General features: G+C 42.8%; 1 protein-coding gene across 10 annotated transcripts in view; it reads left to right on the top strand.

The window, feature by feature from the left end:
• Nucleotides 1-237: 237 nt before the first annotated feature.
• RFTN2 (raftlin family member 2) overlaps nt 238-21,167 on the top strand; it is a 148,117-nt gene continuing 127,187 nt past the window's right edge. The window contains exons 1-2 of one of the 10 annotated variants that reach the window (XM_085870888.1): nt 15,975-16,110; nt 16,733-16,897. Coding sequence is in view for 3 of the 10 variants with exons in the window: in XM_085870884.1 (XP_085727010.1) it covers nt 15,555-15,567 (13 nt within the window). In the remaining 7 variants the exon portion in view is untranslated. Of the gene's footprint in view, nt 335-4,774; nt 4,912-15,542; nt 15,568-15,974; nt 16,116-16,732; nt 16,898-17,662; nt 17,786-18,398; nt 18,719-21,167 lie in introns of those variants that run through there. The other 9 variants (XM_085870887.1, XM_085870892.1, XM_085870890.1 and 6 more) reach the window with 9 other exon arrangements.

The raw sequence follows: 21,167 nt of genomic DNA, 5'->3' as shown, positions 1-21,167 counted from the left end.
GTGGACCTATTAATGTTAAAACACATCACTGTATGTGTGTTCTGTGTGTTTTTTGTCAAAATTTCATGTCCTGTCTGTTTACAAAAAAATGTCTTATTTTTTAGGACAGTATGGACAAGGATGTGACTGAACCTGGCTTGAGGTGTTTCATCTGTGGTGGTTCCGGGATTGAAAAGCATACACTCTCAAAAGTCTCCAATAAAGGCCACCCACGGATATTATCACATTCTGAGCTTGTGGACGATGCGGCGTTGATCGGGAGACTAAATGAGGACTGGAACAACGAAGAAGACTGGAACAAAACTTTGAAAAGTTTTGCTTGAAAGAAAAACGTGTAAGCTGACCATACACCAAGTCAATTTGTCTGCGTATCCCGGGAGATTCACTTCAACATTTCTGTGATTTTGTGGAACAAGTTACATTCACTTCACAATAGATGATTTCGTTTAGAATTTGCCTCTCCAGACATTCCAGAGATCATATAAGTTTGGGAGATATATTTATTTACTTGTTTATTATTAATTATTTTTATTTATTCCTTCATTTATTTGTTCATTTGTTGCTTTCTCCAGCTCAGCAGGTGCAGTATAATTTATTGTGTTAAAGATTTGCATGGTGCCACAAAAATAACGCAATCTATAAAAATAGGACCACTGGACCTGAAGCTGAGCCTTTGTCTAATGTTAGAACCAAAATTTGGTAGCATTCTTACTAATGGGTCTGGAGTAGAAGATTTATGAAGGAATTTACGCAATTTTCCCCAAGATTGACTAAGACGGCCATTTTGACACATTTCTGGTCAAGTGATCGGAATGACTTCGGCAATTTAAAAACCCTACCCAGGCCTAATGTTGTAACCCAAATTTGGTTGCATTCTGACTGGTGAATCAGAAGAAGAAGCTTTTGGAATATATTTGCAGGACCACCATTTTGACACACTCCCAGTCATGTGATCGGCATAGCCTCCACAATTTAACATCAGGACCTTGTCCTAATGGTGTAACCCAAATTTGGAAGCATTCTGACTGGTGTGTCTGGAGGAGAAGATTTTTGAAGACATTTACTAAGTCAGCCATTTTGACCTACTTAAAGTCACATGACTGGAACGAGCTTTGCAATCCCCTTTACCAGTCAGAAGTGGAACATTGCTGCCAAATTTCAGTCAGATCGGCCCAGCGGTTTGGCCGGAGAAGTCGAAATTGGAGACCTCCGGACAGACAGACAGACAGACGGACTATGCATGATGAGAATACCTTATCTGGAATTACAATTCCAGATAAACTAATAATAAGTGTGTGTGTGTGTGTGTGTGTGTGTGTGTGTGTGTGTGTGTGTGTGTGTGTGTGTGTGTGTGTGTGTGTGTGTGTGTGTGTGTGTGTGTCCTCCATAACTCCAAAACCATGAAACCTAGTGACCTGAAACTTTGCATGCAAACTTCTAAGGGAACTCGAAGGTAGTGCATGAATGAAAATGGTGTGTTTGGGTTCATTTTAAACACCCGTTTTGAAGATAATTTACACCATGATTTAATTATCCTTTATCAAGGCCCATCCTTGGTCACCTCGCTGTGGTCTTCATTCATCATTATTTTTTCTTTCGCCTGCGCAACAGTGCCTTGACTTGGAATATGCCACAATGGTTTCTTTCCGATAAAGTTTTTTTTCACTTTCCTCACTCGTATCATCAAATACCTGATCATCATACCTACAAATCACTGGATACATTGCAGTACTTATAAACACCCGGAGACGCCAGTGTTCATGGCTTTATTTCATTTCTGCACATGCCATAATCTCAAGAATCTCTTAACCTGAGCCGAATTTCAAATTTTCAACTTCGGAATTTACCTTAGCAGCAGTTCTGACGATGAAAAACAAAAGTGTTCATTTGTCCAATTCGCACATTGTTTGACATCCTGGGTGTCTCTGGGAGGTGTTTAATATGACCGATCGGTGGTCACTAATTGCTTGCCGTGCTTGCCATTCCTTATCAAACGTTTCATTGGAGTGCTTGCTTGAGCCACTTGTAGAGCACTCTGCAAGCTGCTTCGATTTTCATTTCCAAGCCATGGTGATACATGGCAAAAGTACCCGCACTTTCCCTCTGCACTGTCACTGCACTGTCCCTCTTATAAACACAATCAAAAATTAATCGATCCGTTGACCAAATGTAAATTCTTCTTCATATCTAATCTTCTCTTGGCCCCTTACCTATAGTGGCTGTATGCCTTTCTGGGGTCGATTTTCATTTCAAAAAAAAAAGAAGAGAAAAGTTAGGACAGTAATAAGGCAATGGTCTTTCAGTCAGCTTGGTGTTGGCTTAACAGTTGAGGTGGCTGACTTAAGATATTAGGGTCCTGAGTTTGAGCCCCTGCTTTGCTGTTTTTTAATAACACCATGTGGGTTGACTTAGCCTGTCATTCTTCCAGATCAGCAAAATGAGTAACAGCTTACTTTGGAAAATGAGCCGTTCGAGTATCCTGTGTTGGAGTAGGGACCCATCCAGGATTGTGCCCCCTAGCCAAGAAAAACTTCCTCGGCAGCCCTAGGCATGCCCGAAAATGCAAAGGAATGGTTCTTCTTCTTTTTTCAACCAGAGATTAGTTAATGCATGGATGGTCTCCCAAGAAAGAGTAGATAGGTTTGATAGGTACCGATATGCATTGGAGATGGAGGGGGATATGGATATTGGCAGGACTTGACGGTAGCTTGTGTGTGGATTGGTGATGGTTTCTGGGGTTGGTGCAACTCAGGCGTAATGGGATAAATGGCCTCCTCCCCCACCAACAATCATTGTTTTTTTTTCCTTGTATATCCTTGTGTGTGAAAATAGCAAATAATATTGTAAACAAATGGGTATATCACAAGAGTTATAAGACAAGGCTAAACGAGTTTTTTTTTCCCCTTTGTGCTTGTTCATACAAACGGAAGTAGATAGATTATGGTGAATTTCTCAAAAGCCACTAAAACAGACAAGTACTGAATCGAGATACATCTCGATCTTGGCTGATAGTTTGCATTGCTATCATCTTGTCCAATAAAATGACTTCACCGAGTTGACCACCAAGAACAAAAAGTATAAAGTATAATATTCAGGCAGGTTTCAGCCAAAGTGGAACAATTTGATGTGTTAATTGAGTTATAAAACTTAGTTGTGAGATTAACTGCAAGATTTTACACCAAATGTGAATTCTTCCTCATCAGGATGCAGCACAAGGCTGTGGGGTAGCATTGTTGGCTGAGGGTGTGGCTGTGCTGCTGATACAATGCCCTCTGCTGGTTATGGCAGGAATTTGTAATTTGTTCAGGTTGCCGGCGATAGCTCACCTACTGTTCGCGGAGGACACCGTGCGATCTATAACATCCACCAACTAATGTCAGCAGACAGGACGTCCAGTTTTACGTCCATCCGAGGGACGGCGCACACATTGATGAATAACCCTGCCTGTGAAACAATGGGATGACAGTTTATAACTGGCTTAGGATTCGAACCCAGGCTAAACAGCTTTGAAGCGAATGGAAGTTAATGCTGAAAAGATGACACAAATTTTTTATTCAATTCTCCAATTCCAAAATTTTATATTTTATTCTTAATTGTGACTTGTAAATGGAGGAGTGGTAAATGCAGACATGTGTTCATGATCCCTCTGCTGGAAGACTTATTTTCTCTGCATTTTGTTTGGATCTTTTGAATTTTGATAGTCAATCTTACAGGGAGTGACCACAATGGGTTGTCATGTATGAAAGGCACACAAATTGCATAATACTTAGCAGATACTTGTGATGAATGGACATTTGTAAAGCGTTCCCAGATGGTTTTGAACACATTCAAATGCAATAAAATAGAGCCTAATGAAGACTAAGGAGCCATTCTTTATTACTTACATACAGGGTAGGAGAAGGTGGGTTGGGGGGAGGGATAAAATGAGAAAATAAAAATTGGGAAAATAAAGAGCAGCTAGGGTGATGGGATAGGAAATGGAAGGTAAGGAGTGTTGGAGAGTTGCAAATAAAATAAAAGAGTGAGGGGAGGGTAGAGAAGGGGAATATATAAAATATGATCTCTAAGTGTGATGTAATAATCATACAAATTCCTTACAAATAACTTTTTTTTCCATACATTGGCGAGGCTCATATGAGAGCTAAAAACTTTGATGCAACAGGAAGCCATTCGGTCCATCAAGCCTGCAGAATGGTTCCTTTGACCTATGATTGTTTGTCCATGCTCTCTCCTTTTTTTTGTAATGCTCAACATAAAGTAAGGAAGCACCACATACCATTTTTAAAGTCTTTGATATGACTCACCTGGGGTATGAACAGCTGACCTCCAAGACTCAAAGTGAATGCTCCAAGCATTGTGTCACTGAGTCTGGTTAAACGGTTGATGGCTTTATTCTGTTGCTGTGATACTAGAAGCATCATGTATCGAGTCTTAAATCATTGGGACAGACTGTCATTTTTTTGCAATCAGAGTTACAAAGGAAAAATTATTTAAGTCACAAACAATACGGAACTTTCAAAATGACGTAATCCTCCCCAGAATGTTTTGCGCACATGCACAGAAACCCCTAGCAACAGCAGCCATCGGAGCATGCCAATGTATATTGTGTGTGCAAGATTAGAATAGTTCCCTAAAATGATTCACAAAGCTTCCACAAGAAGTGAAAAATACTTAGAAAAGTACCTGAGAGATATGAGTGTGCGTCAACACAACAAAATAATTGGAGAACTTAATCAGCTCGCTAACAGTGCTGAGCTCTTGCAGCCGTCTGTACTGCAGACTCCCGACGACATAGACCCAGTGCAAGACCGGAATAACTGTGGACGGGCTGGGCACGTGCTACTCAAGCCTTTGACCTTAGATGCCAGTGAGTGGGTTTTGAACCTTGTGGCAGTGCCTCCTGTGAACACGGTAAGATTGGTGATTTATTTAATGGATGCTGAGATTGGAAGGACGAGGCTGTGTGTCATTACTAATAAAGTACAGTTACCAACTATTTGACAAAGGACGTCTTCACGACATGACGTGAGAGCAAGATATACCGGGCAGACTTCCATGAGGGAGAAGCCATATCTGGTTTGAGTGCTTCTGAACACTTGTGGGAAGGAAATATCTGGGGCTTATGAATGCATGGGGTGAGTAAGTTTGAAATCAACATTCAAAATGATGATATTGTTACGGATTCGCGCCCGCCGGCGTGCTGACTGCCACGTAACTCGAATCGCGGCACGTCGCCCACCGGACGGACAATCCAGTCGTGACCCTCTCGGACTAACGCCGGGAACCAGTCACGGGTGGACCTTTCGGTCTCACCGCGATCGAGCCAATCGGCCCCCGCGTGGGATAGGGTTGCTCGCCAAATTCGACCTACCTAAGTACCCACACGGAGGGTAGACCGGGCGATCGCACCTCGCCGCAGGTCGACTTCGGACACGGGCCACTTAAGCGACCCGTTCCGTACTATCGGGATAACCGAGCGGTGTTATCGTCGGCCTCGACGGTTCGATTAATTATCGGGCGTATTCAGCCCACTACCAACCCTTTACGTGAAGCAAGATGAGGATTCAATAGAGGAAAAGACGAAGCGAAGCGGGAGAACAGTTCAATAATAAAGCACATTTATTCGCGATGAACGGAAAGCACACATATACAATTCCACCAAAAGCACATAGAAAAGAAAAGAAACACAATGCAATTTTACACAAAAAGCAAATGTAAAAGCGAAGACACAATGCAGAGCTAATACCGACTACCGAGCACACGGCAACACTTATACAATTCTACTTCACAGACGGCGCCGACAACACATACCCAAAACCAAGAAAAAGAACACCCTCAAGGATGAGGCGGGCCTGAGGCCGAGACCGGGTCGGGCCTACCCGTCTGGTGATGAGACGCGGAGCGGCGATGGTGCCTCAACTCCGCGGGCCTCGCGGACAGTGTCTGGTAGGGGGTGGGAAAAGGGGCCCCCTTGGTCGCACTATCTCAGCGCGGGGGGAAACAGGAGTGGGTTGCTGATGCTCGGGGAAAGGAGGATTTTTACTCTGTCTCGAGTCCCGCGACGAGCGTCTCCACCTCGACCAGGTCGCGCCGTCGGCCTCCCTGGTGTGCAGCTCCCGGCACGACGCGAGCACCCCCTCGTCTGCCTTCGCCGCCTCTCCACAGCTCCGTCCTCTTCGCTCCGACTCCAACGCACACGACAACGACGACGACGACGACGACGACCAACAACCAACCAACCAACGACGACCAACGACCAACTCTCTGACGAACGCAGCCGCTTATATAAGCCCCGTGGCTTCGCCTTTGACCCCCTGCCTTCGACCTTTCACCTCGCTCCCCATTGGCCCGAGAAAAAGTGGGCGTGAATGCATTTTGATCCATGAATTTGCATATAGCGACCGCCCTCCAACGCCCTGGAGGCGGGGCCAAATCGCCCCTCGCTCACCGATTGGACGGAACAAAAGTGGGCGTGTGTCGTTTTTGATCCGTTTTTGGAGCGGAAAATCCGTGGTTTTGTACACGCTGTTCGGCGCGCGCCCTGCACGAGTCCAATACCGGTACCCACAAGCGGCGCAAGAACGGTGGCGATGCGACGGTTGCGAGGTGTGACGGGAAAGGTCGTGGCTGTTGTGGTGAAGCGGCGTTGTGGTGGGTGGTTGATGTTGTGACGACTGTTGAGACGCGGTTGGCGGTGGTAATCATGGCGGTTGGTCCAAAATAAAGATAGCAAAAGAAAAACGGCTATCCTGAAGAGTCGCAGCACGCATGAATGACATGTATTCCCACTAGACAACGGGTTTGGGCCTAACTACACGTATACTTAAGGGGATATCTCACCTAAGGGACCTGAATGGTGGTTTGCGAATTTGGTAACCACAACAATATTTATTAAATGATGGGAGGGGAGGGAGGTATGGGAGCTGTGAGGGCTGTTATAAATGTGTTGTTTGTTTGATTCAGGAGCCACAAGAGAGATTATACTAGATTGTTGCATCTATTGCTAAAAGGAGAAGTGTCCGTGTGTATGTGTGTGTCTTTCGCCGCTCGCTTGCATTAACAGGAAATAGGAACTCGATACCTCTCATCCACGGATATTTCTCGTATTCCTATATTTCCGTGAGTCAAATTTGCCTCCAGGAACACAACAATCATGGAGAACCATTTTGAAATTGCCACTCTTTAATTTAGATTCTGAAAATTATGTTTCGAAGACGATTTGACTTCTAGATTTTGGCTATATCTATATTTTGGCCATTTTGAAATTGCCACTCTTTAATTTAAATTCTGAAAATTATGTTTCGAAGACGATTTGACTTATAGATTTTGCCCGAGCACCGACAGGTTAAAAGCACCCCGTCCAGCGGATTCATACGTCATTTCGAAAGTACCGCATTGTTTATTCCATTACCTTAATTCTTACGAGTGTAAGAAAGATAACCAGTCAGTGATTGAGCAGATGCATCAGAGAAAGTGATGGATCAGAGAAATAATCTTCAGGGCTGTAAATTTTTTGAAGCAAAATAAATGTTTGCTTATTGACCGACACATCGGGGAAGAAAAACTTTATTGACCCCCCAAGGCACTATGGCATGACTGAACACATCCAGTAAGATAGACTTTCAGGAGGATGTGATCAAAAGCACATCTGGTACAAGAGAAGCAGTATATTTAATTGACTCATTGACATAACTACATGCCCTGCAATACTAATTTATTTGCAGAGATCCATCCTATTAAAATTTAGCAATTGTATGTATGTATGTGTGTACGCATGTATGTACATGCAGGTAGTGGACAAAAAAAATGGAAACACCTGGCTAAATGAGGGACGCCAAGCAACAGCTTCCACACAGGTGTGGCCCACGTCTTAATTAAGCAAATAACATCTCAGCATGCCTAAGGTCATCTATAAAAAATAGGACCACTGGGCCTGTAGCTTATCTGGGCTCTGGACTAATGTTATAACCCAAATTTGGTAGCATTCTGACTGGTGTGTCTGGAGAAGAGGATTTTTGAAGGAATTTACAGATTTTCCCAATAATTTACTCTGTCCACCATTTTGACACACTTTCGGTCATGTAATCGACATGACGTCCAGAATTCAACATCCTTACCCTGGCCTAATGATGTAGTCCAAATTTGGTAGCATTCTGACTGGTGTGTCTGTAGAAGAAGATTTTTGAAGGAATTTACTAAGTCAGCCATTTTGACATGCTTAAAGTCACATGACTGGAATGAGTTTTGCAATCCCCATTACGAGTCAGTAGCAGAACGTTGCTACCAGATCGGCCCGGCTGTTTCGCAGGAGAAGTCGAAATAGGAGACAGACGGACGGACAGTGCATGATGGCAACACCTTATCTTCAATACCAATTCCAGGTAAGCTAAAATGCTGCACAGGCCTGGTTGCCTATAATTACGGATAGCATGGCTGCAAGGGGAGACTCCCCAATACATCCACAAAGCACATGTGATCACCCAATGGTTTGGTGAGCATGACACTGTTGCTATCCATATGTCATGGCCTTCTCAGTCACCAGATCTAAACCCAATGGGCCATTTATGGGATATTCTGTAATGACGCCTGAGACAGCGTTTTCCACCTCCATCAAACAGGTGTGAGTTGATTGATTTTCTCGTGGAAGAATGGTGCCGCATCCCTCCTGAAGAATTTCAGATGCTGGTGGACTCTATGCCACGGTGCATACAGGCCATACTGACCGCACATGGTGGCACAACACCCTATTAAGTGACGACATTGGTGTTTCCATCTTTTTTTGTCCACTACCTGTATGTATGCATGTATTTTATTATGTACGTACGTATGTATGTAGTATCTCGACTTTTTTGAATCTGGTCAACTCCCGATCTACTGTCTACCTTATCTCCAAGCTTTGAGTCATCTGAAAATTTAGAGAACAGACTCTTAACCCCATTGTCTAAATCATTGATGTAAATTCTGAATAATAAATAAACGGTAAATATTTATTTATCTCCCCACCCCCCCCCCCCCCAATAACATTCAGTTGATTGTGTACATGGCCAAGTGTCTCAAATAAATCACCGAGGCAGAGCTTGGAGCTCGATGAAGTCAAAAAAATGTTTGAAGAGATGCCCTTTGCTTTTTGAAGAACACGTAGTAGAATTTCCTGCACCACAAATCGATGGGTGACACAATCGAACCTTTGACCATTTTGGCAAAACACCAGCAAAGCGTTTACTCACGTGCACACATGCGATGTAGATGGCAGTTGCAGATGGAGTGTGTCCAGCTCTCGGGAGTGCTTCAAACAGCTGTTTTTGTGTCATGGCAGGAATGCCAAGTCATGAGACACATTGCTCATTGAAGCCAGACAAGCACCACTGGTACATCGCCAGCCATAACTGGCTCAAAGATTAACTGGATTATCTACTGTCTTAGCACATGACTGTTTTGCTGTTCGAAGTTGTCTTGTATTTGGCTTTGATGCATTCATGAATGGGATGTAATTATTTTATTGACGAAAGGTATTTCATTTACATATGAGCAATTCTCGTATTACATCTTTGCACATACATTATCTGGAATTTGCATCACGATTTCTGGTGTGGTACCCTCATTATTTGGATTTTTTTATATATAAATCAACAAAATGTGCATCAAGACCAACTCCATAATTTAGCAGTGCTAATAGTTATAAAATTTAAATCCATATTAATTACTTGTTCAATTTTTTTCCCCCAATTATTAGTGACCTCTATTACGTGCAGATTCAGATCTTCACCAAAATAAAAATCAATTCTTCCTTGTCACATACCCAACCTGTCCACCAAGTTTCATCAAAATCCGTACACAACTTTTTGAGATATTGCGCTAGATATTTATATATACTAGCAAATACAACCTGTCACTTCGCTGACAGGGACAATAAGTGGGGGGGGGGAAGAAAGAGGGATAAAGAGGAGGCAAGTGTAGAGTGAAGGGGGGAGAGAGGCAGAGATGATGAAGAAGGGGAAGCTAGGAAGAGGGAGGGAGAGCGAGAAGAAGGCGGGTGAGGCGGGGAGAGCAACACCTCACCAAACATTGCTATTCACTGTGGGAGGGAGGGTGCATGTGAGAGAGAGAGAGAGAGAGAGAGAGAGAGAGAGAGAGAGAGAGAGAGAGAGAGAGAGAGAGAGAGAGAGAGAGAGAGAGAGGTTGTGGGGGAGGAGGTAAATTAAAAAGAGGTGAGGGGTGGAGGTGGGGTTCGCAAAGAGAATGATATGTGACACATAATGACCGAACATGAAAAAATAAAAAAATAATATGTCAGAACAGCTGGACTCACGACGACACAACAAAGTTTGTAAAGTAATCCACTGGCACATCTGCAAAAACGTTGACATTCCAGTTCCAGAAAATTTGTGGGAAAATGAACCAAAAGCAATCACTGAAAACATTGAAGTACCGCTCACATACGACCTTATGATCCCATCAGGCGTGAACATTGAAAACAAAGCATTGCAACCAGATATCATACTTAGATTAAAAAAAAAACAGAAGAAGAAGAAGAAGGCATTGCTGATTGAGGTGTTAATACCAGTGATTTTGGACGAAGGATGCAGAAATCAGGAAAATCACCAAATACCAAGACCTCAAACATGAAGTGAAAAGATCCTGGAAGCTGAAGAATGCCAAAGTTCTACCAGTGATGACGAATAACCACAAGGGAATGATGAAGAAGAACCTAACAGAGATATGAAAAGCATCCCTGGAAATATTACTACAAATTAACTACAGTTGGAAGCCGTCCTGGGTTCAGTAACGATCCTGAAGAGAGCCCTCGGCACAAAACTTTGAGAATAGAAAACTTCACAGCTTGGTCCATGAATGGTACCCCTTACCGAAATGAAGGTGAATACTTTGAGCCCACCCTGGGAGAACTCCATTCCACAATCTGAAACCCACACTTGTCGATACCAATCAGCGACACACACACACACACACACACACACACACACACACACACACACACACACACACACACACACACACACACACACACACACACACACACACACACACGACGGTGGATACTTCGAGACCTGGGAGGGATCCGTTCCATCTTCTGAAACCCGCACATGGAGATAAAAACCAACAACCAACACACACACCACACATCACACACCACACCCACACACACACGCACACACACACACACACGCACACGCACACACACACACACACCTGCCAAGTTCTGTTATTGCAATTCAGTATATATATATATATATATATATATATATATATATATATATATATATATATATATATATATATATATATATATATATGTTCACACACATAAAATACATTAAAATGACAAACAGAAAGATTTGCCTTTAAACAGAGTTGTTTGAAAGAGAAGTTGAAGTGGGAAATTTGCAAAATTCAATTAAAAAAATATATCAACGCACAGTTGTCGAACCTTGCTCTCTCTTCCTTCACAACCAGATCACGGCAAACACGTGGTCGGATGGACCTTATTGTTTTTATATATGTATCGATGTCAAAGTGAGGGGTGGATTATATTTGAAGATCGCACGAAAGGTTAAACAAAGCGATATCCTGTAAAAATAAAATTACACATGTTCAGCGGATGAGACACCTCTCAAGGCACCAACCGCACGGAACCGCAGGGCCCAACACAGGCGGAAACGTACATCTGTTTAATCGATGTTCCCTTGAGAGCACGGATACTTTTACCGAAACGAACAATCAAGCAGCTTGGAGAGTGCTCACTAAGTGGATTGAGCACTCAAGCAAGCACTCAAACAAAATGGTTGTTAAGAAACGGATAGTTTGGCATGCGATCAGCAACACATTAAACAAACACCTCCCGGAGATGCTCGAAATGTCAAATATGTCCGAATTGGACAAATGAACACTTCTCTAGGAGTCAGAACTGCTTGGAAGTTCAATTCTGGAGCTTAAATTTTGTAATTCTCCTGAATTTAAAAGATACTTGAGGTGATCACATGCGTGGAAATTAAATAAAGCAATGAACGCTGGCGTCTCCAGGCATTTATAAGCATTGCAATGCACCCAGCGATTCGTAGCTATGATGAACAGGCATTAAATAATATGAGTGAGGAAAGTGAAAAAAAAAACTTTATCATGAACAAATCGTTGCAGCCTGTTCCAAGTCAAGGCATGGTTGGTTGGGCAGGCCAAAAAACGTGGCAGCTTCAGACCCCTGCGAGGTTACCCTGGAAACGCCTTAAAACCCCAGAGAGTGAGGTGGCTGAGGATCGCCTGATGAAGGACATAATTAAATAAGGCCGTTAATTATCTTTAAAGGGGGTGTTATAATTTACACAAACACCCAATTTTCACTCACACTTCCTTGGAGTTTTCTTCGTATGCATGCAAAGATTCAGGCTGCTAGGTTTTATGGGTTTGGAGTGATGAGGGACACACACACACACACACACACACACACACACACACACACACACACACACACACACACACACACACACACACACACACACACACAACACAAACATTGCCTTTTATTCGTATGTACATATATATATATATATATATATATATATATATATATATATATATATATATATATATATATATATATATATGTACGAGCAAATACCACCCGTCGTTTTGCTGACGGTAATGAGAGAGAGAGAAGAGAAGAGAAGAGAAGAGAAGAGAAGAGAAGAGAAGAGAAGAGAAGAGAATAAAATATATAAAACAATATGGGCATATCTATAAAGTATGTGCTATTACAATGTGAGCATGTTTATAAAGCCTGTACTACAGTATTACAATGTTTACAGGTCTACAATTCTATGAAGTACTCGTGTGGATCGGCTCCCTACACTCGCCTCTCCACACGTCATTGCAGAGATTGACGTCACAGATTTGCTGTGTAGCCTGATTTCCACCAATCATAATACAAACGTTTCTTTTCCACAAATTTATTTTTAATATTGGTGATGTATTTATTTTAAATTTCATTTGTGATATAAAAAGGTCCAAGTGATCTAAGTGTCCAAGCGTCTAAGCTGTCTAATCTGTCTGAAGGGTGTAAGGGTCTAAATGGTGTTAAGGTCCAAGGTGTCTTTGGGGCTTCTGGGTCTTTTGAGTCTTCGGGGACTCTTGGGACTTTGGGTCTTTTGAGACTTTTGGGTCTTTGTGGTTTTCAGGATCTTTTGGATCTTCAGGGTATTTTGGGACTTTTGGGTCTTCATGGTCTTTTGGTTATTTTTGGTGTTTGGAGTATTTTGGGTCTCCGGGGTTTTTTGGTTATTTTGGGTCTTTGGGGTCTTTGGGGTCTTTTGGTTCTTCAGGATATTTTGGGTCTTTTTGGTGTTCAGGGTATTTTGGGTCTTCGGGGACTTTAAGGGTCTTTTTCGTGTTCAGGGTATTTTGGGTCTTTGGGGACTTTAAGAGTCTTTTGGGTCTTTGGGGTATTTTGGGTCTTCAGAGTCCTCGGGGTCTTTTGTGTCTTCTGGGTATTTAAGGGTCTTCAAAGTCTTTTGTGTTTTAAGGGTCCTCAATGTCCAACGGTCTTCAAAGGCCTAAGGGGTCTCAGCAGTATAAAAGGGTCGAAAGGTGCATTCCAAGCTGTTAGGGTTAGACATTCCAAGCTGTTATGTAAATAATAGACATATAGACGAATGGATGGACGGACGGACGGGTGGAAGGACTGCGGGACATAGGGAAAGAAGGATGGACGCACGCCGAGACCGAGCTCTTTTTACATATAGATGTACTACTAGACTGTGAGTACTGTACGTCTATAAGGGATATATTATGAAGAATGCGGGTACGTCTATGAAGTACGTACTATTAGAATGTGAGTTTGTGTATAACTTTTATCAGGGATATATTATTATCTCACCTGGAACGTCGGTCCGAGGAGCTGATGGGACGGCGTGTCATCCGTCCGTCCATAAGCACTTGCAACTTATTCTCTGAAACTACGTATACGATTTTGATGAAACTTGACCACAACCTTCATCACCCGTGATGTACCAAAGTTTGTTCAAGACATTAAAAAAAAAAATCGGGGTCTAAGGGCGATACGAGGAAGATGGATGGAGGGAGTGTTGGGGGGCAGGGGCGGGGGGGAGTTGCTTCCCAAAATGTGTTTGCTTTCTTTTCAGAAACCACACACACAATTCCAATGAAACTTGACCACAACCTTCATCACCCATGATGTACCAGTTTTTCACTGCATTAAAAAAAAACATCCATAGGTATTTACTTTCTTCTTCGTTACATATTTTGTGGGTCACACGGGCCTACCTATGGTTCCCTGGTTTTCTTATCCAGCCACTACCAGGTGAGCGCCATGGGGTATTGCCCCTATTCTTAATAATGCGAGTTAAATAAAAGTACGTTCTATTAGAATGTGAGTACGTCTGTCTAGAAGGGATATGTTATTAAGAATGTGAGTGTATCTATAAAGAAAATTCGTCTTCGTCAGTAAAATATGTACTTACGTACATCAATAAAATTCATACGGTTGGAATATGAATCTATACAATAAAACCGAACAGGTCTGTTTGTCCGCTGTATGGACATGAACCTACGTCGCCAACGCATTGTCTACACAAACACGACAGCACACAAAATACACCACACAAAACAAGTCCTGGCGAGGGTCTGCAATCTATGATGGCTCTTTCTAGTTGTCATTATTATGATGATATGAAATAATGTTCCTTATATTAAGTACCACATCATAAAATGCTGCATCAACAGAATCAGTTGTCAAATGACCTTCTTTGCCTCTACACATATTCAGAATTCCAAGCCTGGAAGTCATCTGGCTAATTGGGAATTGTATAACTGCACTGAAGCAGTTATGGCAGCATCTGCTTCTGACATGGATGTGGAGGTTATTGAAGCATTCATGGATACATGCAGCCAAAAGACTTCCTCAGGCAGGGGAAATTCTGCTGAACGAGGGAACTGACCCACTCATGCGGTCTGGGTGAGCCAACCACTTACTGGCACTGCACTTCCTGCCAAGACCCCATGGAAGAGGCCACAGTAGGGTGCGAGAAGGTAAAAAAAAAAAATGCCACATGCACAGTTTCAGCCCCCAGACAGACGGAGGGACTCAGCCGCTAGCTAGCCAGGCCCTTAATGAAAACCAGTTGTTCGTTCAGTGACTCTTACAGATTCTCAAGACTCACTCCTCTCTGCCAAACCTCCCACCCTTTACTCCCAGCCACCATACCCACCCTAAGAGTAGCTTTCTCCCACCACAAAGCCATACTTTTACTGTTCTTCGTGGCTTGATGCCTGCCTTTCACCGATGCCTGTATTTGGGTGAGGTCGAAGTAGGCCATTGCCTGTTCTCGAAAGCCTTTCATGGCACATTGCCTTTGCTTCAGAAGCTTCAGCGTTCTGTTTCATGGAATTTGGTGAAAGGGCAGGGACAATTGGGCAAAGCACCAGGTTTGCCTCTTGACGGATAAATCTTACATGGGAGATCACTCGTGCATCTATAGGTGACAAGTTTGACAAGGAGGTCATTGAGGAATGTCCTCAGGGAGCAGATGAACATCTTTGGTGAGAAGATCTTTTTTGTATACATGATCGAGGCTCGTGAAAGAGCTGGAGCAGAATGGAAGGAAACAAAATGCAAAGGGGGGGGGGGGAAACACCAACAGCAGAGTGGTGTAGTGAAAACTTCTCGTGAAAACCTGAACAGAGTGATACAATCTGGACTTCAGTTGACAATTATTATGAAATCTCTAATTCAAAAGTATTTGACTTTTATACTTGTGGAAGAACAGCTTTTTCAGGGTTCAGAGCATCTAGTGCAGTGAGAACGTCACATTGTTGTTTGGGAGTGATAGGGTACACTGTATACATGTGGAGCTGAGGATGGCTAGCTTTTTACATGTGGGCTAAGGGTGGAAAGAAGTAAGGGAGGGGTAGGCTGTGGTCTTTTTTTTTTTGCGTGGGTGGGTGGGAGAACTGTGATTCAAACAAATGTAAAAACCAAACATCTCCTCTCCTGTGCACCCTGTCGGTGCGGCAGACTATCTCCGAGATTGTAATGTAAGAAGCCATTGCTAGCACCATCTACCTCCCCTTGAGCAGAAAACAGTTACGTAAGCATTTTTTTTGTTAATTTGCACTGTAAAGCCCTTTGTGATGTTTTTATTGTTAATTTGAAGTAATCCTTGTTATTGGTGCTATTTTTGAATTTGTTATGGTTTTTGAAGGCATTTTTTTTCAGTGTTTTTATTTTTCTTCCCTTCTTGCAAAATCCTTCCGTTGCCATAGTGGAAGAATTTTAAATCCATGTACCGTGTGAGACTGCATCGTAAAATAAACTCAAATAAGGGACGTTTAAAAAAGATCTCCTTTAAGGTGAAACTGCATCTCACACGCAGAACCTGGAATCATTTTGGATTGTCAGAGGGCCACCCAGGCAAGTATTTTGTGGAAGATTTGCACAGCTTTTCAGCATCAGTGGCAAATTGATCATTGCTGGTGATGTAACCGTGTCCGACCTGATGAGTTTTCACAAGGTGGTTCATTTGATGTGGCCACGCATTAGTTTAGTTTGGGGACATCTGGCTCGGCTTCATCACAGGTCAGCAGGAGCAAGAGAAGCACCAATAAACGCCAGGCCAACCGTAGGCCTGGGCAGCTGTAGAGAGGAACAGGGCTCTTCCCGCGTCCCGCCTCGATTCTTACGAACTACCCCCCCCTCCTTTCACAGAGCCACTTCCTTCGCCTGAGTCGGTTTAAGGGGAAGCTTGAGTGTGACACAAAACTCCTGCCATCTTTGGATGGCCAACTTTACAGGTCTCCTCTGTTCATCATCGTGTCTATCCGAAGGGTTTTGATATTTCGAGACGTTGCCCCGAGGTGTTGTGAACAGAAGGTAAGCAAACCGGGCTTCCAAGTTCCAGTTGGCGAATCGTGACAGTTGTGTATTTCTCTTTCCATTCGTATCCTGACTCTTTCCCGCTCCTCACATTTTGGCCAAACAGTCCAAGTAGACAGTTTTAATGAGAGGTTAAACCTGCCAATTTCTAGAACACTGAGCAAGTTTGTAAAGTTTTTATTACACTTTTCTTTAAAACCAGTGAACTTGCTTACAGAGCTATCTATATCTATATCTGTTCTCTCTCTCTCTCTCTCTCTCTCTCTCTCTCTCTCTCTCTCTCTCTCTCTCTCTCTCTCTCTCTCTCTCTCTCTCTCTCTCTCTCTCTCTCTCTCTCCCTCTCTCCCTCTCTCTCCCTCTCTCTCCCTCTCTCTCCCTCTCTCTCCCTCTCTCTCCCTCTCTCTCCCTCTCTCTCCCTCTCTCTCCCTCTCTCTCCCTCTCTCTCCCTCTCTCTCCCTCTCTCTCCCTCTCTCTCCCTCTCTCTCCCTCTCTCTCCCTCTCTCTCCCTCTCTCTCCCTCTCTCTCCCTCTCTCTCCCTCTCTCTCCCTCTCTCTCCCTCTCTCTCATCAACTTACAACGTCCCCTGAAGAGCAGAATGATAAAATACCTTTCCCCTACCCCTCTTGACAAAAGCCAGAGGCATGCAAGGCCCTCATCCCTTATACAGTATACGATGAGTAAACAAATGATTGCACTGTTTGACATAATCATACAAATTGCACGAGGCAACACTGGTTGTGCGTGCAGATAAATAAAATAAACTACGACCATAGCAGGCTAGTTTATTTTCAGTCTGGCAGGCCTCATGGTGCCCAAGGCTCGAGCTTGCTGATGATGGCTTCGTTCCTGCAGTGGGGCCCTGGCCCACACAAGATAGTAAATACTGTAAGCGCTGTGCCGTTATTGCCAACTTTCTCCCCAGTTTTAAACTCCTTTTTCCTTCTGGCTCTATTTTTATTCCGCAGACGTATGGTTTATGTCCTTCCTTAATGGGGACTTTTAGAGCGGCAGCTGTTATCTAAAATTTAATAAGATTTGAATTACCCTCCCCCATTGCACACCAACTTTTCTACCATCCTCCTCAAAACTGTATTCCCCATATGCGGGTTATTTGGCCGTTAATTGTGGAATTTGTTTGTTCGATTGCAACATTAATCGTCAAAAATATAAGCTTTTTGAGATTATGCTCAGCTGTTTCTCTGACCTTCATATGTGGCAGTTGGAGGCAGGAAATATTGAGTGGTTGTTCAGATATTAGTCAGATTTGCTGAAATGTGTGTTTGTTTGTTTTTCAGGGAAACTTTACACCCAGGTTTAACTTTCCCTATTTTTTTTTTTAAATAAAATATCATATTTGGCTTTTTCATGCTTATAGGGATATTGAGTCCAATTCAATAGCCATCTGAGACAAACTTTTGCAAGCGAAATTATTATTTCATACTACCTTTTTTGAGTGATGGTCCAAGGTCGTGGCTTTTGAATGTATATTTTTTATCTTTTTATTCTTAAGCCGATCAAGCTGTGTGTAAAAGCTGCTTGCATCTACAGCAATAAAGGAAGGGAGTGCACCACCTAACGGCCAACTTTGGAGTCACAATGTCAAGCAGAGTTATCCCACTGACATCGACAAATGTTCTGCTACAAGCTGGAGGAGTGCTGAAGATAGGCAGCCAACCGGACCTTCTTGTTCATTCGGTTCAAGTCCAGACTGGTTTTATGAAAGCTGCGAGGGACCCAACTGTTCTAAGAGTTTGGTACAGGAGGTTGATTGCTGGATGGGGAGGTGGTATTGTCGAAGAGGGAAGTGAAATGAGAGAGGTAAGGGGCATGGGGGTCAAAAGGGAGCGGGAGCATTCTGCACTGAAAGGTAACACAACAAGAGCAAAGGAATTCTCTTCTGTTCCAATTATGTTAAAGTCCACACAGTTTGTTTATTCTTAGTTGTTAGTTCACATTTAATCACATTTCAAAAGTGTGTGCAAAGCAACGTAATTACAGACTGAATAAAAAAAAAATATTTTTTATGACACTGTGAACCGGACAGAATCAGCAGAAGGATGATGAACCTGTCACGGCAAGTGGTTGAAGAAGATGTGAAAGTCTACTTCCATGGATCGGATTTTCAATTTAATAAGTCATGCCTTCAAGGCGACTCAAGTTGTGCCATTGCTAGACCTTCGCATATCCACAACCTCATTTATTGATGTGAAAAGGAAATAACTTTTTCAATCCTGTGGTCAGAAACTCCACAAATATTATACCATGCAGTGTAAGTTATGAATGTTATGTTGTGATTTCAACATAAACATCCTTTTCCATAACAGAGCTCCAAATTGAACCATAAGGAACTCTGAGTTACCGATTTGCTGTTTGGCCAGTGCTCATGGCACAATCAGTAAGGGGAGATCCTGTGCTGCCCTATGAGCTCTGAGGACACTCTTGGCATAACTTGTTACTGGATATAAATCATCGATAGGCTCCTTGCTGTCATTTCAGGAACACATTATGAACAGAATTGGATGTACATTGGGGCAATCTCAAGTTATTCCTCAGCCAAAGTATATGCATAGCATATGGTGATGGTTGTGGTTGTCTGTTTGTTGTGGGGAGTGTTGATTTATATCATTATAGAAGGCAGGCTCAACATCCCTGCAAATGCCCATGCTCCACACACTATATATCACTATGAGTTGCCAATGCTGGACAGATTGCAGCTTTCCGAGCGTTTGCTCAATGACTGTGCATGCCTGCAAAGTTTACTGGCATTTGGGGTTCGGTGCTTACACTAACATTCAGCACAGATACTTTTCTCACACTGCTAGTTTTCTAACTGTCCCTGTAAACATAGCTTAGTCAATGGTTATGTTGTATGTGGATGGAAGTCCATAAACGTGCAGCAAGAGATGCGTGTTTTGTGCAGGTACAATACTTTTGTTTTCAAAAATCTGTTTTCACAATGGCTTTGCGTTTAACGTTTTCATTGTTGCCAATTAATGCGATAGTTATTTTATTGATATCTTTTTTCTCTAGTCATAGTCATAGTTCACAATGTGGATAACAGAGTTTGCTTTGGCCGGGCACGCAGTTGTGCAGGCCCACTTATGGCCAGGCCGCCACCATGTCCAAATTAACCGTGCCTAATTGGAGTAAAACGGTGGCATCTTCTCCATACGGGACACTTTTGCCGAGTCCCGGTGCTCACGTTTGCCGTCTGCGATGTTCGACACGTCTGGAAACCATTTGTATGAAGATGGTCAGAAATACAGATGCCACAAACACGCATCGAGGAATCAAGAAATCCGACCAAAGGTCTTGATGTGAACTTGCGATATAGGTTTGGCTGACAAACTTCCACAGATGTTTTGCTTTTTATTTTTGTTCTCCATGATGGGAGTACATTTTGATATTCGTGCTTTTTTCATTTGGAGACATAATACAGTACCTTTATGTCAATGATAGTTGGCATTATGTACCATAAAATGTGACCCTTTGCATCACGTTACGAGCCTCTATGCCTCTCTGCATTTTCTTACCAAATTCAAATGTATATTATGCATACAGTATATATAGCATATACATATATATAGCATATACAATATATATATATATATATATATATATATATATATATATATACATATATATATGGAAATAACAATGACTTGTAGGGGTTAACATTGCTTAGTATAGTTGAGTTAGCTCCTTAGTCTCTCTCTCTCTCTCTCTCTCTCTCTCTCTCTCTCTCTCTCTCTCTCTCTCTCTCTCTCTCTCTCTCTCTCTCTCTCTCTCTCTCTCTCTCTCTCTCTCTCTCTCTCTCTCTCTCTCTCTCTCTCTCTCTCTCTCTCTCTCTCTCTCTCTCTCTCTCTCTCTCTCTCTCTCTCTCTTTCTCTCTTTCTCTCTCTTTCTCTCTCTCTCTCTCTCTCTCTCTCTCTCTCTGTCTCTGTCTCTGTCTCTGTCTCTGTCTCTGTCTCTGTCTCTGTCTCTGTCTCTGTCTCTGTCTCTCTCTCGTGCAGCCTATGGCTGCTGGTTGCATCATTGGTTGAGACGCGGCTATGCCGCTGATGCAGTGTCCCCCTTACCAGTAGCTCTTTAGTAAATATCTTAGATTAAGCATAAAGTAATTAATTGTGATATTACATATGTGTCGTTATATGTAATAGATAGACTGAGTTCACCCTTCCTAATGTGTGTGTCTAAAAAAACCGCCAACCCGATGAGCTTTTATTTTATGTTCTACCCTTTGTAATCTGTCATTTATGTGCTTTGA

The sequence above is a fragment of the Eptatretus burgeri genome, chromosome 2 (assembly GCF_056783735.1).
Source record: "Eptatretus burgeri isolate ZD-2024b chromosome 2, Ebu_testis_v1, whole genome shotgun sequence".
Classification (NCBI taxonomy): Eukaryota; Metazoa; Chordata; class Myxini; order Myxiniformes; family Myxinidae; genus Eptatretus; species Eptatretus burgeri.
This window is presented reverse-complemented; position numbering and strand designations above follow the sequence as displayed.